This window comes from Pristiophorus japonicus, chromosome 4 (genome assembly GCF_044704955.1).
Source record: "Pristiophorus japonicus isolate sPriJap1 chromosome 4, sPriJap1.hap1, whole genome shotgun sequence".
NCBI classification, from domain to species: Eukaryota; Metazoa; Chordata; class Chondrichthyes; family Pristiophoridae; genus Pristiophorus; species Pristiophorus japonicus.
In genome coordinates, this window is record NC_091980.1 from 155,289,835 (window position 1) to 155,305,034 (window position 15,200).

Consider the following 15,200-nt stretch of genomic DNA (forward strand, 5'->3'; position numbering starts at 1 on the left):
GAGAGGAAGTATTAAGGGGTTTGGCAGCTTTGAAAGTGGATAAATCCCCAGGCCCGCATGAAATGTATCCCAGGCTGCTAGAGAAGCAAAAGAAGAAATAGCAGAGGCTCTGACCATCATTTTGCAATCCTCTCTGGCTACAGGTGTTGTGCCAGAGGACTGCTAACGTTGTACCTTTGTTTAAAAAGGGAGAAAGGGATAGACAGAGTTACAGGCCAGTCACCTTGGCAAAATTATTGGAGAAAATTCTGAGGCAGGATAAATCTTCATTTGGAAAGATCAGATTAATCAAGGACAGTCAGCATGGATTTGTTCAGGGAAGATCATGTCTGACTAACTTGATTGCATTTTTTGAGGTAACGAGAAGGGTCGATGAGGGCAGTGTGTTTGATGTGGTGTATATGGATTTTAGCAAGGCTTTTGAGAAGGTCCCACATGGCAGACTGATCACGAAAGTAAAAGCTCATGGGATCCAGGGCAAAGTGGCAAGTTGGATCCAAAATTGACTCTCAGACAGGAAGCAAAGGATAATGGTTGATGGATGTTTTTGTGACTGGAAGGCTGTTTCCAGTGGGGTTCCACAGGGCTCTGTACTGGGTCCCTTGCTTTTTGTGGTATACATCAATGATTTAGACTTGAATGTAGGAGGTATGATTAGAAGTTTGCAGATGATACAAAAATTGGCTGTGTGGTTGATAATGAAGCAGAAAGCTGTAGACTGCAGGAAGATATCAATGAACTGGTCAGGTAGGCAGAACAGTGGCAAATGGAATTCAATCCTGAGAAGTGTGAGGTAATGCATTTGGAGAGGGCTAACAAGGTAAGGGAATACACATGAAATGGTAGGACACTGAGAAGTGTAGAGGAACAAAGGGATCTTGGAGTGCAGGTCCACAGATCCCTGAAGGTAGCAGGCCAGGTAGTTAAGGTGGTTAAGAAGGCCATATGGAATACTTGCCTTTATTAGCTGAGGCATGGAATACAAGAGCAGGGCAGTTATGTTTGGACTGTACAAAACACTAGTTAGGCGACAGCTGGAGTACTGCGTGCAGTTCTAGCCACCACATTACAGGAAAGATGTGATTGCAATGGAGAGGGTGCAGAGGAGATTTACGAGGATGTTGCCTGGAGTGGAGAATCTTAGCTATGAGGAAAGATTGGATAGGCTGGGTTTGTTTGGAACAGAGGAGGCTGAGGAGAGACCTTATTGAGGTGTATAAAATTATGAAGGGTCTGGATAGAGTGGATAGGAAGGACGTTTCCTTTAGCAGAGGGGTCAACAACTAGGGGGCATAGATTTAAAGTAATTGGGGGGATGTTTAGAGGGGATTTGTGGGAAAATTTCTTCACCCAGAGGGCGGTGGGGGTCTGGAACTCACTGCCTGAAAGGGTGGTAGAGGCAGAAACCCTCACCACTTTAAAAAAGTGCACTTGACGTGCCGTAACCTACAGGGCTACGGACCAAGAGCTGGAAAGTGGGATTAGGCTGGATAGCCGCTTGTTGGCCGCGCGGACACGATGGGCCGAAATGGCCTCCTTCCGTGCTGTAAATTTCTGTGATTCTATGAAACATACTTCACTTTTCCGACTTCATTCCCTAGAACTAGATCCAGCACTGTTTCCTTCCTCATTGGGCTGGAAACACACCGATCAAGGAAGTTCTGTTGTACACATTTCAGGAATTCCTCCCTCATTGCCCTTTACCCTGGTACTATTCCAGTCTCTATACGAGGATGTCCACCATTATCACTATTCTATAGTTCTTGCATCTTTCTGTAATTTGCCTCAAAATTTGCTCCTCTATCTCCTTCCCACTATTTGGTGGCCTATTGTATATACCCAGTATTGTAATAACTCCTTTATTTGTCCCTTCATTCTCAAAAATTGAATATGTCTTTGACTCATTAACTACATCATCCCTCTCGAGTGCTATAATCATTTATTTGATCAATACTGCTACCCCCTCCTTTTTTTTTCCTTCCCTAGCCTTCCTGAATATCTTGTAGCCAGGAGTATTACATTTCCAATCCTTCCCTTCTTTGAGCCATGTGTCTTTATTATCACTATATCATAAGAACATAATAGGAGCAGGAGTAGGCTATTCACCCATTGAGCCTGCTCCGTTATTCAGTAAGATCATGGCTGATCTTCTACCTCAATTTCACCTTTCCCACTATCCCCATATCCCTTGATTCCCTTAGTATCCAAAAATCCAACGCTCTTTTTCTTGAATATGCTCAAGCGCAGTTCTCTGGGGTAGAGAAGTCCAGAGATTCACCACCCTTTGAGAGAAGAAATTTCTCCTCATCTCAGTCGTAAATGGCCGACCCCTTATTCTGAGACTGTGACTGCGAGTTCTACATTCCCCAGCCCGGGGAAACATCCTCCCTGTATCTACAGTGTCAAGCCCAGTAAGAATCGTATATGTTTCATTCAGATCACCTATCATTCCTTTAAAGTCTAAGCAATATAGGCCTAGTCTACTCAATCTCTCCTCAGGGGACAATCCCACCCGCCCCCCCATCCCAGGAATCAGTCCAGTAAACCTTTGTTGCACTTCCTCCTAAGGCAAGTATATCCTTCCTTAGGTAAGTAGACCAAAATTGTTCACAATACTCCAAGTGCGATCTCTCCAGAGCCCTATATAATTGTAGTAAGACTTGTTTACTCATACTCCAATCCCTTGGTAATAAAGGCTAACATACCATTTGCTTTCCTAATTGCTTTCTGTACTTGCATGTAAACTATTGCAGGTCCCTCTGAATATCAACATTTCCCAATTTCTCACCATTTAAAAAATAGTCTGTTTTCTATTTTTTCTACCAAAGTATCATAGTCCCATGGAGCCACTTGTGACTGCAGTTCACCAACTTTATTTACCACGCTACGTACATCATCATGATAGGCAGTCCCTCGAAATTGAGGAAGACTTGCTTCCACTCTAAAAGGGCGTTCTCAGGTGGCTGTACAGTCCAATACGGGAATTACAGTCTCTGTCACAGGTGGGGCAGACAGTGGTTGAAGGAAAGGGTGGGTGTCGAGTGTGGTTTGCCGCACGCTCCTTCCGCTGCCTGTGCTTATTTTCTGCACGCTCTCGGCGACGAGACTCGAGGTGCTCAGCACCCTCCCGGATACTCTTCCTCCACTTTGGGTGGACTTGGGCCAGGGATTCCCAGGTGCCGATGGGGATGTTGCATTTTATCAAGGAGGCTTTGAGGGTGTCCTTGTAATGTTTCCTCTGCCCACCTGGGGCTCACTTGCCGTGTAAGAGTTCCGAGTACGCTACATGCATTTACACACTCTCACTCCAAACCCGTCTTAGACTACCTCACATTTTCCTCCGACTGCTACAGAGAAGGAGCAGGGATACTGACTCGTTTCTTACTCCTTCACCCAGTAGTATTGAAGTCACTCCTAGTTCTGCGTTCAGGTAACTGAACAACGCCCTGGAGTCAGATCTGGAAACTTCTGGTATGACGGGTGCAATATCTCCGTGGGGGATGCATTGACACAGCGACCGGTGGGTGGGATCCCCAGTGACCAATGGGCGGAGCCAGGGGGAGGGACGTGTTGGCCTGAGGGTGGGGGAACGTGCTGACGTGGGGAGGGGGTGCGTTGATCCAGGGGGGAGGGATCTTGTAACAATCTGACAGATTAAGATTTAGCTGTTGAGATGCGAGTTCCTTCCTGTTAACTGCTGTGCTTTATTTTAGTTATGATCTGGTGTGACTGCAGTGTTTGGAAAAGGACAGATCCTGAGCAGACCTAGATGTGACCAGAGATCAGGGAAATACTTTTTCTTCTTGGATTTATGCAGTTTTGCCATGGGGAACAGCGCCCTGAAAGCTCACCTGGAAACTGCCCAGAAGACGGGGGTGTTCCAGCTTACAGGGGCAGGCCTGAATGAGGTGAGAAGTTGCAGCAGTCAGCGCGAGCAGTGATGGTTGTAATACTGAAGCAGAGCTATCCGAGCTCAACAACATGGCCATAGGTCATGTGTGAGCCCGGACAGTGAACGGCAGCAGGATGTTCAGCTATGGGGACTTCACATTCAACGCTGATCTTCTCCCCTCCTCCATATTTCACTGCAACAGTCACAGGGGGTGGTGGGGGGGGAGTGATAGGAGCAGGGTCCCAGGCCGACTCCTCCCCGTCACAAAATGAGAAGTGCTGAGGCCGATTTGAGTCAGACACAACGATCCTGTGCTGTACATTCTTATCTTTAATACTGCTGTTGCTGCCCTGGGGCATGCAGGCTTATCGACTGCATAAGCAGATAAGGTGAGCGTAACAAGTTAACCTGGCGTCAGAACGTAGGAACAGGAGGAGGCCATTCAGCCCCTCGAGACTGGTCCGCCATTCAGTTAGCTCACACCTGATGTGTGACTTAACTCCATCGACCTGCCTTGGTTCCGTAACCCTCAATACCCTTACCCAACAAAAATCAATCTTCAATCTGAAATTTTCAATTGACCACCCCGCCAGCTCAACAGCCTTTTGGGGGAGAGAGTTCCAGATTTCCACTGATTGGGTTAAACACCTCAATTAGATCACCCTTTACCTTCTGTACTCAAGGGAATACAAGCCTGGTCATTGATGTTTCCCTGGGAACTGCGAACGTGAGGATGATCACTTGTACATAATGTACTTCACTGATCTGTGAAATGTCAGTGATTAGAGTGAGATGCTTTTCATTGCAGGAATTTTAATTCCCCGCCTATTCTCACTCTGACTCCCTGTGACTGCACTTTAACAGCCGCTCCCATTCCCACTCTTGACTTTTTCTGTTTTGTTCTCCTGTGGTGTTCCAGTGAAGGTTGAGGAGCAGCAACTCATCAATCTGCGGCCCTTCGATCTTACCATAGTGCTTAGTTACTTCAGTCCTCAGCCACCCCTATGTTGACCTCCCAGCAGCGGGTGGTTGTGGGGGGACGATCTGACAGTGTCTGGAGAGAGGAGAGGCAGGTTGGCATTTAGTTTGCAGACCTGTGGTTAGTGCGTGGTGCTGGTGGGGGACTCGGTGTGGGATTGTCCTTTTTCTCCTTTCGTGATTCTTGCAAGTTACAGATTTCTGTTTCCCCCCCCTCCCCCAGTTTCCCGGGGACCTGCAGAGACTCTCAGCGAGTCTGAGGACAATGGACCTGTCAGCAAACAAGATCGAGTCCTTACCTTCTTTCATCGGCAACTTCTCAGCTTTGAAGAATCTGACTCTCAATAGCAATAGATTGGGTAAGACTCAGTAAACCATCAGCTGCACACAGCCCAGCCCCACACGGCACGTGTCTCTGTTGATGCTGTTATATCAGACCCCTCCAGCTCACCAATTTTATTCACAATCCTTTGTGCCTTTACAAACACACGACTCAAACCACCCTTTATCTGTTTGACAATCTTACTGCTTTTACTCCCTCCTGCTTCCTGACGTGTTCTTTCCCTCTTATTTTCCTTGCGTTCCCTGTCTCTCCTTTCTGTCTTCTCGTCTTCTTTATCCTCCTGCTCCACCATGTTAGTTTAACCTGTTCCCACAGCGCTGGTTAGGATCCTCTCTCGGGAAAGATGCTGGTCCCAGCCTTGTTCAGATGAAGCCCGTTCATCCTGTTATGGTCACTACTGCCCGAGAACTGGTCCCAATCCCAGGAATCTGAACTCTTCCCTCCTACACCATCTCTCCAGCCCCAGAATGCCCCAGGAATCTGAAGGTAGCTCGGTGCCTCGCTGGTTGGCAGTGTTATTGTCAGCTTGAGACTGTTTTTCTCTCTCTGTCAGCCGTTCTCCCCGAGGATCTGGGCAAGCTGAAGAAACTGGAGACTCTTCACCTCAACAGTAACGCACTGAAAAAGCTCCCCTCTAGCTTTGGCCAGCTGGCAGCCCTGAAGACCCTGAGTCTCTCCGGGAACCAGCTGCGGGAGTTCCCACTCCAGCTGTGCCGGCTCCGACACCTGGACGTGCTGGATCTGTCCAAGAACCGAATCCAGCGCCTTCCAGATGAACTGGAGCAGCTGCAGGCCATCGAACTCAATGTCAACCAGAACCAGGTCAGTCACTGGCAACCGTTACAGCTCAACGCAAAAAGGGAATACTGCCAGCAGGCGAGCTGTGTGCGCTATTAGTTGTGCGCACTGTTAGTTGTGCGCACTGTGAGCTGAGCACTATTAGTTGTGCGCACTGGCACTGTGAGCTGTGCACTATTAGTTATGCACACTGTGAACGATGTACACTATTAGTTGTGCGTACTGTGAGCTGTGCACTATTAGTTGTGCACACTGTGAACAATGTACACTATTGTGCGTACTGTGAGCTGTGCACTATTAGTTGTGCACACTGTGAACGATGTACACTATTGTGCACGCTGTGAGTGGTTAGGAACTGTAGAGAAGCAGAGATCTAGGAGTCGAAGTACAGAAATTGCTAAACGCTAGTGGACAGGTACAAAAAAAAAATTGAAAAGACGAATGGAAGGTTATCCTTTGTACTCCAGCCGTCTTGAGATTAAGGGTGTAACGTTATGTTACAGCTGTACAGAGCTCTGGTTAGACCCCATATTGCATTCCGTTCTGGTGCTTGGAGGGGGTGCAGTGCAGATTCACCAGAATAATACTGGGGATAAAAGAGTTAAATGAGGAGAGGTTGCATAGACTAGGCTTGTATTCCCTTGAATATAGAAGATTTAGGGGTGATCTAATTGAAGTGTTTAAGATAATTAAAGAATTTAGAACATAAGAACATAAGAATTAGGAACAGGAGTAGGCCATCTAGCCCCTCGAGCCTGCTCCGCCATTCAAAAAGATCATGGCTGATCTGGCCGTGGACTCAAGCTCCACTTACCCACCCGCTCCCCATAACCCTTAATTCCCTTATTGGTTAAAAATCTATCTATGTGGTGATTTGAATACATTCAATGAGCTAGCCTCAACTGCTTCCTTGGGCAGAGAATGCCACAGATTCACAAGCCTCTGGGAGAAGAAATTCCTTCTCAACTCGGTTTTAAATTGGCTCCCCCGTATTTTGAGGCTGTGCCCCCTAGTTCTAGTCTCCCCGACCAGTGGAAACAACCTCTCTGCCTATATCTTGTCTATCCCTTTCATTATTTTAAATGTTTCTATAAGATCACCCCTCATCCTTCTGAACTCCAACGAGTAAAGACCCAGTCTACTCAATCTATCATCATAAGGTAACCCCCTCATCTCCGGTATCAGCCTAGTGAATAGTCCAAGGCTAGTATATCCTTCCTGAAGTAAGGTGACCAAAACTGCATGCAGTACTCCAGGTGCGGCCTCACCAATACCCTATACAGTTGCAGCAGGTCCTCCCTGCTTTTGTACTCCATCCCTCTCGCGATGAAGGCCAACATTCCATTCGCCTTCTGTACCTGCAAACTAACTTTTTGGGATTCATGCACAAGGACCCCCAGGTCCCTCTGCACCGCAGCATGTTGTAATTTCTCCCCATTCAAATAATATTCCCTTTTACTGTTTTTTTTCCCAAGATGGATGACCTCACATTTTCCAACATTGTATTCCATCTGCCAAAGCTTAGCCCATTCGCTTAACCTATCTAAATCTCTTTGCAGCCAATCTGTGTCCACTACACAACCCGCTTTCCCACGAATCTTTGTGTCATCTGCAAATTTTGTTATACTACACTCTGTCCCCTCTTCCAGGTCATCTATGTATATTGTAAACAGTTGTGGTCCCAGCACCGATCCCTGTGGCACACCATTAGCCATCGATTTCCAACCCGAAAAGGACCCATTTATCCCGACTCTCTGCTTTCTGTTAGCCAGCCAATTCTCAGTCATGCTAATACATTTCCTCTGACTCCGCGTACCTTTATCTTCTGCAGTAACCTTTTGCATGGCACCTTATCGAATGCCTTTTGGAAATCTAAATACACCACATCCATCGGTACACCTCTATCCACCATGCTCGTTATATCCTCAAAGAATTCCAGTAAATTAGTTAAACATGATTTCCCCTTCATGAATCCATGTTGTGTCTGCTTGATTGCACTATTCCTATCTAGATGTCCCGCTATTTCTTCCTTAATGATAGCTTCAAGCATTTTCCCCACGACAGATGTTAAACTAACCGGCCTATAGTTACCTGCCTTTTGTCTGCCCCTTTTGTTAAACAGAGGCGTTACATTAGCTGCTTTCCAATCTGCTGGTACCTCCCCAGAGTCCAGAGAATTTTGGTAGAGTATAACGAATGCATCTGCCATCTCTTTTAATACCCTGGGATGCATTTCATCAGGACCAGGGGACTTGTCTACCTTGAGTCCCATTAGCCTATCCAGCACTACCCCTCTAGTGATAGTGATTGTCTCAAGGTCCTCCCTTCCCACATTTGATGGGGTAGACAGAGAGAAACTATTCCTTCTGGTGGGAGAGTCCAGAACAAGACGGCATAACCTTAAAATTAGAGCCAGGCCGTTCAGGGGTGTTGTCAGGAGGGAATTCTTCACACAAAGGGCAGAGGAAAACTCTTTCATCCAAAAGCTGTTGAGGCTGGGGGTCAATTGAAAATGTCAAAACTGAGATTAATAGATTTTCGTTATGCAAAGGGTGTGAAGGGTTATGGAACCACGGCAGGTAGATGGAGTTAAGGTACTGATCAACATCACTATCATCATAGGCAGTCCCTCGAAGCGTGGATGACTTGTTTCCACACCAAAAACGGATGAGTTCACAGGTGTTTCAATGAAGGATTTTTTTAACGTGGGGTGGCCGTTGCACCCCAGCTACCACACGAGCTTGACAGAGCTCGGTCTTGGTCCAGTGCCAAGGGATACCCAAGACAACTGGAGTTCTGCTCTGTTGCACGGACCTAGTGCGCACACATATCGCAGTGAGGGCTGACCTGTGCTGCCCCTGGACCCCTGGCCCCGAACTCGCGCCTATCCTGGGTCCCAATCACATCCCTCTACATTAGCGATGCGTGCAATAAAGGTACAGCAGTTATCATGGGCGACTTTAATCTACATATAGATTGGGCTAACCAAACTTGTAGCAATACGATGGTGGAGGATTTCCTGGAGTGTATTAGGGATGGTTTTCTAGACCAATATGTCGAGGAACCAACTAAAGGGCTGGCCATCCTAGACTGGGTGATGTGTAATGAGAAAGGACTAATTAGTAATTTTGTACAAGGCTCCTTGGGGAAGAGTGACCATAATATGGTAGAATTCTTTATTAAGATGGAGAGTGACACAGTTAATTCAAAGACTAGGGTCCTAAACTTAGGAAAGGTAACTTCAATGGTTTGAGGCATGAATTGGCTAGAATAGACTGGCAAATGATACTAAAAGGATTGACGGTGGATAGGCAATGGCAGACATTTAAAGATCACATGGATGAATTTCAACAATTGTACATCCCTGTCTGGAGTAAAAATAAAACGGGGAAGGTGGCTCAACCGTGGCTAACAAGGGAAATTAAGGATAGTGTTAAATCCAGGGAAGAGGCATATAAATTGGCCAGAAAAAGCAGCAAACCTGAGGACTGGGAGAAATTTAGATTTCAGCAGAGGAGGACAAAAGGTTTAATTAGGGGGGGGGGGGGAATAGAGTATGAGAGGAAGCTTGCTGGAAACATAAAAACTGATTGAAAAAGCTTCTAAAGATATGCGAAGAGAAAAAGATTAGTGAAGACAAACGTAGGTTCCTTGCAGTCAGATCCAGGTGAATTTATAATGGGGAACAAAGAAATGGCAGACCAGTTGAACAAATACTTTGGTTCTGTCTTCACGAAGGAAGACACAAATAACCTTCCGGAAATACTAGGGGACTGAGGGCCTAGTGAGAAGGAGGAACTGAAGGAAATCCTTATTAGGCGGGAAATTGTGTTAGGGAAATTGATGGGATTGAGGGCCGATAAATCCCCGGGGTCTGATAGTCTGCATCCCAGAGTACTTAAGGAAGTGCCCCAAGAAATAGTGGATGCATTGGTGATCAGAGCCAATCGACTCTGGATCAGTTCCTATGGACTGGAGGGTAGCTAATGTAACACCACTTTTTTAAAAAAAAGGAAGGCGAGAGAAAGCGGGTAATTATAGACCGGTTAGCCTGGCATCAGTAGTGGGGAAAATGTTGGAATTAATTATTAAAGATGAAATAGCAGTGCTTTTGGAAAGCAGTGACAGGATCGGACCAAGTCAGCATGGATTTATGAAAGGGAAATCATGCTTGTCAAATCTTCTGGAATTTTTTGAGGATGTAACTAGTAGAGTGGACAAGGGAGAACCAGTGGATGTGGTGTATTTGGACTTTCAAAAGGCTTTTGACAAGGTCCCAAAAGAGATTGGTGTGCAAAATGAAAGCACACAGTATTGTGGGTAATGTACTGACGTGGATAGAGAATTTGTTGGCAGACAGGAAGCAGAGAGTCGGGATAAACGGGTCCTTTTCAGAAAGGCAGGCAGTGACTAGTGGGGTGCCGCAGGGCTCAGTGCTGGAACCACAGCTCTTTACAATATACATTAATGATTTAGATGAAGGAATTGAATGTAATATCTCCAAGTTTGCAGATGACACTAAACTGGGTGGCGGTGTGAGCTGTGAGGAGGACGTTAAGAGGCTGCAGGGTGACTTGGACAGGTTAGGTGAGTGGGCAAATGCATGGCAGATGCAGTATAATGTGGATAAATGTGAGGTTATCCACTTTGGTGGCAAAAACACGAAGGCAGAATATTATCTGAATGGTGGCAGATTAGGAAAAGGGGAGGTGCAACGAGACCTGGGTGTCATGGTACATCAGTCATTGAAAGTTGGCATGCAGGTGCAGCAGGCAGTGAAGAAGGTAAATGGTATATTGGCCTTCATAACGAGGGGATTTGAGTATAGGAGCAGGGAGATCTTTCTGCAGTTATACAGGGCCTTGGTGAGGCCCCACCTGGAATATTGTGTTCAGTTTTGGTCTCCTAATCTGAGGAAGGACGTTCTTGCTATTGAGGGAGTGCAGCGAAGGTTCATCAGACTGATTCCCGGGATGGCAGGAGTGACATATATGAGGAGAGAGTGGATCGACTGGGCCTGTATTCACTGGAGTTTAAAAGGATGAGAGGGGATCTCATAGAAACATATAAAATTCTGACGGGACTGGACAGGTTAGATGCAGGAAGAATGTTCCCGATGTTGGGGAAGTCCAGAACCAGGGGTCACAGTCTAAGGATAAGGGGTTAAGCTATTTAGGACTGAGATGAAGAGAAACTTCTTCACTCAGAGTTGTTAACCTGTGGAATTCCCTGCCGCAGAGAGTTGTTGATGCCAGTTCATTGGATATATTCAAGAGAGAGTTAGATATGGCCCTTACGGCTAAGGGGATCAAGGGGTATGGAAAGAAAGCAGGAAAGGGGTAGTGAGGGAATGATCAACCATGATATTGAATGGCGGTGCAGGCTCGAAGGGCCGAATGGCCTACTCCTGCACCTATTTTCTATGTTTCTCGCCGTTCCTTCGCCCCGACCTCGCCGCTCCTGCTGTATCTCTCCACGCTCCAATCACCGACCTGGACCTTGATGACGCCCCTCTTCGCTGCCGTCGCCCTCCTGCACCAGCTCGCGCTGTACCTTGAAGTGGTTAACAATGATCTAATTGAATGGCGGAACAGGCTCAAGGGGCTGACTGGCCTACTCCTGTTCCTATTATTAGTTGTGCACAGTATGAGGGGTGTACGTTAGTTGTGCACAATGTGAGGGGTATGCACTATTAGTTGTGCACCATAAGCTGCTAGTTTTATAAGGATTTCTGTTTGCAATCTGTGAAGATATAGTTTGAGATGTAAGTGATCATTTCCTACTTTCAGATCTCTCAGATCTCACCGAACATCTCCCGCTGTCCACGGCTGAAGGTTTTGCGGCTGGAAGAGAACTGTTTAGAAATCACCATGATCCCTGTCAGCATCCTGGCCGACTCCCCGATATCCCTGCTGGCTGTCGAGGGAAATCTCTTTGAAATAAGGAATCTGCGAGACCTGGAGGGATATGAAAAGGTTGGTCACAAAGCGGGAAGGGCTCTGATCGGTAGTGCCGACGGTGGAGTCAACACCTGAAGCAGAAAGGGCAGGTTCACATGTCTGGTGTAATGTGCCAGTTCTGACACAAGATCCCATGTGAAGCGATTCGGCGATTTACCGATCGGAGCCCAAACCAGATTTTCACACCTGCTGCACTTAGAGCACCGGCAGGTTTTACTTCAAGTACACCAACCAGGCCATTCCATTCATCCGGTCTGCGCCAGTGGCTTGCTCCATGTAAGCTATCCAGTCTAATCCCACTGTCCTGCCCTCTCCCCATACCCGTTATATCCCACCCTGTGTAATCCCACTGTCCCGCCCTCTCCCTATACCTTTTATATCCCACCCAGTCTAATCCCATTCTCCTCACTCCACATACCCTTTCTATCCCACCCTGTGTAATCCCACTGTCTGGCTTCTCCCCATACCCTTTAATATCCTATCCAGTCTAATCCCACTCTCCTGGCCTCTTCCCATACCCTTTATATCCCACCCAGTCTATTCCCACTCTCCATACCCTTTAAAACCCCAGCCAATCTAAACCCATTCTCTTAAATGGACTGCAGCAGGGCTATGAGATGACTGATGTGAAGGGGGTGGGAGTGGTGAGCTTTGGTCCAGAGTTGTTCTGTGATGTAAAATCTCTCGATGTAACAGCCCACAGAATAATTCAGTTCATCTCTGCACTGCGAGCCTGATGCTGATCCGACTCCAGTGCACGGCCCAGAGTGGGAAAGGCTGAGTTTGAAGGGAGAATTTGCAGAGATTGGGGGCAGGGCTGGAATTTCTGGGGTTAGTTTCCATCTGATTGGAGTTGTTGCGGGGGGGTGGGGGGGCAGCCGAGTAAAGGCATAGTTCATAGTAATTGTAGGGATGGTCTCGAGTGAGTGGGACAGTCCTGAGTGAGAGTGCGGGGGTGATTGAGGGGGCCAGTCCTGTGTGAGTGTACGGTGGTCTGATTTGTGTTTTTCTCCCCCTTAGTACATGGAACGCTTCACAGCAACAAAGAAGAAATTCACTTGATTGGAGAGAAACCCGGGTCCGATGTCTCTCCCTCAGCCATGGGATGATGGCCCAGCTTATCTGGGCAGCTGATTAAAGGGTAGTATTAACTTGTGATAGTCGCTACAGCGGAGGTGACTCCAACCCGTGGAAGGAGCAGTGTGATGCGATGTCGAAGGTCCCAGTCCTGCCTGTATTCCAGTTACTGGGATTAGCAAAGCTGATACGCTGCCTGTTATCTATAAAATGCATTGTACTCTAGTGTCTTTTAAGCTGCTGTGAACATGGGGGCACACGGCCCTGCTCGCTCCTGATAGAATCTCCTGCAGTTGCACCTTGTGTCCACTTTGCACGTTCGGGGCGGCGGGTGGTCTGGGGTTAACTTAGGGCCTGTTCCCAAGTCTGGGAGATGGCTCCGGTAACCCCGCCATTCTTTCCGATATCCCCTACTTCATAACGGTTGGGAGAAGCCCAGCATCAGCTTGAAGCTGTGACTTGCTGGCAATGAAGCTGCTGCCCGGGACCAAGGCAGGTTCCAGTGCTACCAATAATTCTAGGCTAAAGGTGATGGTGCAGCCACAGCACCTGGTCTAACCTCTTGTTGGTGAGTTCTGGGTCCATTCCATCTGTCATATCGAACACCGGTGTGTGTATATATAAAATAAAACACTTTGCACATAAAATGCTTCTTTATTAATTGTGCACCTTTTTTTTTTTCCCCTCTTCGATTTGATGTGGGGGAGTAGCGGCAGGGAGCCCTGGGGCAACCTGGTGTGAAGAAAGGGCAGAGTGAGGGCAATGGTTTCCTTTGGTCTCCCCCTCACCTATCACTAGGCACTGGCCACCGCTCACACCCGGAGCAGGAAGATCAATTGCCACTCGCTGAGGCAAGGGACCCCCAACATGACGTTAGAGTGTGCTGAAAGGGGCAAAGAGGAACCTAGAAACAAGCTGCCCTACAGTCACTGAAACATGACAGCAAGAATCACGCAGCCCCTACAACATCATAATTGCGCTGGAACGGAGGGAAATAGTTTGATCCTTTGAGAAAGCTGTGCGTATGTGCAGCAGAGACACCAGTAACATCCTCCCCTGGCAGAGACGAGTCAGGGTGGGGAGTTGACTTGGGTTATTATTACAGGTACAGGCCAGGAGATGGGGCAATATCCGTCGAAAGTTGTAGAGATTCACAAAAAACCTAGGAATGGCTGAACGAAGTAATTAGATACTAGTTTGGGGGGTGGAAGGGAAAGAGTGGGGAGCCATCCTCCAGCACCAGAAAGACTTGCATTTATATAGCATCTTTCACAACCACCGGGCGTCTCAAAGCACTTTACAGCCAATGAAGTCACTGTTGTAATGTGGAAAATGCGGCAGCCAACTTGCACTTGGCAAGCTCCCACACACAGCAATTTGATAATGACCAGATAATCTGTTTTTGTTATGATGATAGAGGGATAAATACTGGCCAGGGCACCAGGGAAAACTCTCCTGTTCTTCTTTGAAATAGTGCCATGGGATCTTTTACATCCATCTGAGAGCGCGGGTAGGGGCCTTGGTTTAACGTCTCATCTGAAAGACGGCACCTCCGACAGTGCAGCACTGCACTGGAGTGTCAGCGTAGATTTTTGTGTTCAAGTCTCGAGAGTGACCCAGAGGCAAGTGTGCTACCCATTCATCATCATAGGCAGTTCCTCGAAATCGAGGAAGACTTGCTTCCACTTTGTTCTCAGGTAATTACAGTCCAATACGGGAATGACAGCCTCTGTCACATGTGGGACTGACAGTGGTTGAAGGAAAAGGTGGGTGGGGAGTCTGGTTTGCTCCTTCCGCTGCCCGCGCTTGATTTAGCGACGAGACTCTGTGCTCAGCACCCTCCCGGATGCTCCTCCTCCACTTGGCCCAGGGACTCCCAGATGTTGCACTTTATCAAGGAGGCTTTGAAGGTGTCTTTGAAACGTTTCCTCTGCCCACCTGGAGCTCGCTTGCTGCGTGGAAGAGCCGTGTGGAGCGTTTGCTTTGGGAGTCTTATGTGGGGCATGCGGACAATGTGGCCCGCCCAATGGAGCTGGTTGAGTGTGGTCAGTACTTCGATGCTGGGGATGTTGGCCTAGTCGAGGACGCTAAGGTTGGTGCATCTGTCCTCCCAGGGGATTTGCAGGATCTTGAGACAGTTGGTATTTCTCCA

At 47.5% G+C, this 15,200-nt stretch overlaps 1 protein-coding gene across 2 annotated transcripts in view; it reads left to right on the forward strand.

The window, feature by feature from the left end:
- Window positions 1-13,695, forward strand: part of lrrc57 (leucine rich repeat containing 57) — a 16,520-nt gene extending 2,825 nt beyond the window's left edge. For both annotated transcript variants that reach the window (XM_070878676.1, XM_070878677.1), the window contains exons 2-6: window positions 3,714-3,908; window positions 5,094-5,229; window positions 5,767-6,035; window positions 11,801-11,986; window positions 12,992-13,695. In XM_070878676.1, the coding sequence (XP_070734777.1) occupies window positions 3,825-3,908; window positions 5,094-5,229; window positions 5,767-6,035; window positions 11,801-11,986; window positions 12,992-13,033 (717 nt within the window). In that variant the 5' untranslated portion in view covers window positions 3,714-3,824 and the 3' untranslated portion in view covers window positions 13,034-13,695. The remainder of the gene's footprint in view (window positions 1-3,713; window positions 3,909-5,093; window positions 5,230-5,766; window positions 6,036-11,800; window positions 11,987-12,991) is intronic.
- The last annotated feature ends 1,505 nt before the right edge of the window (window positions 13,696-15,200 follow it).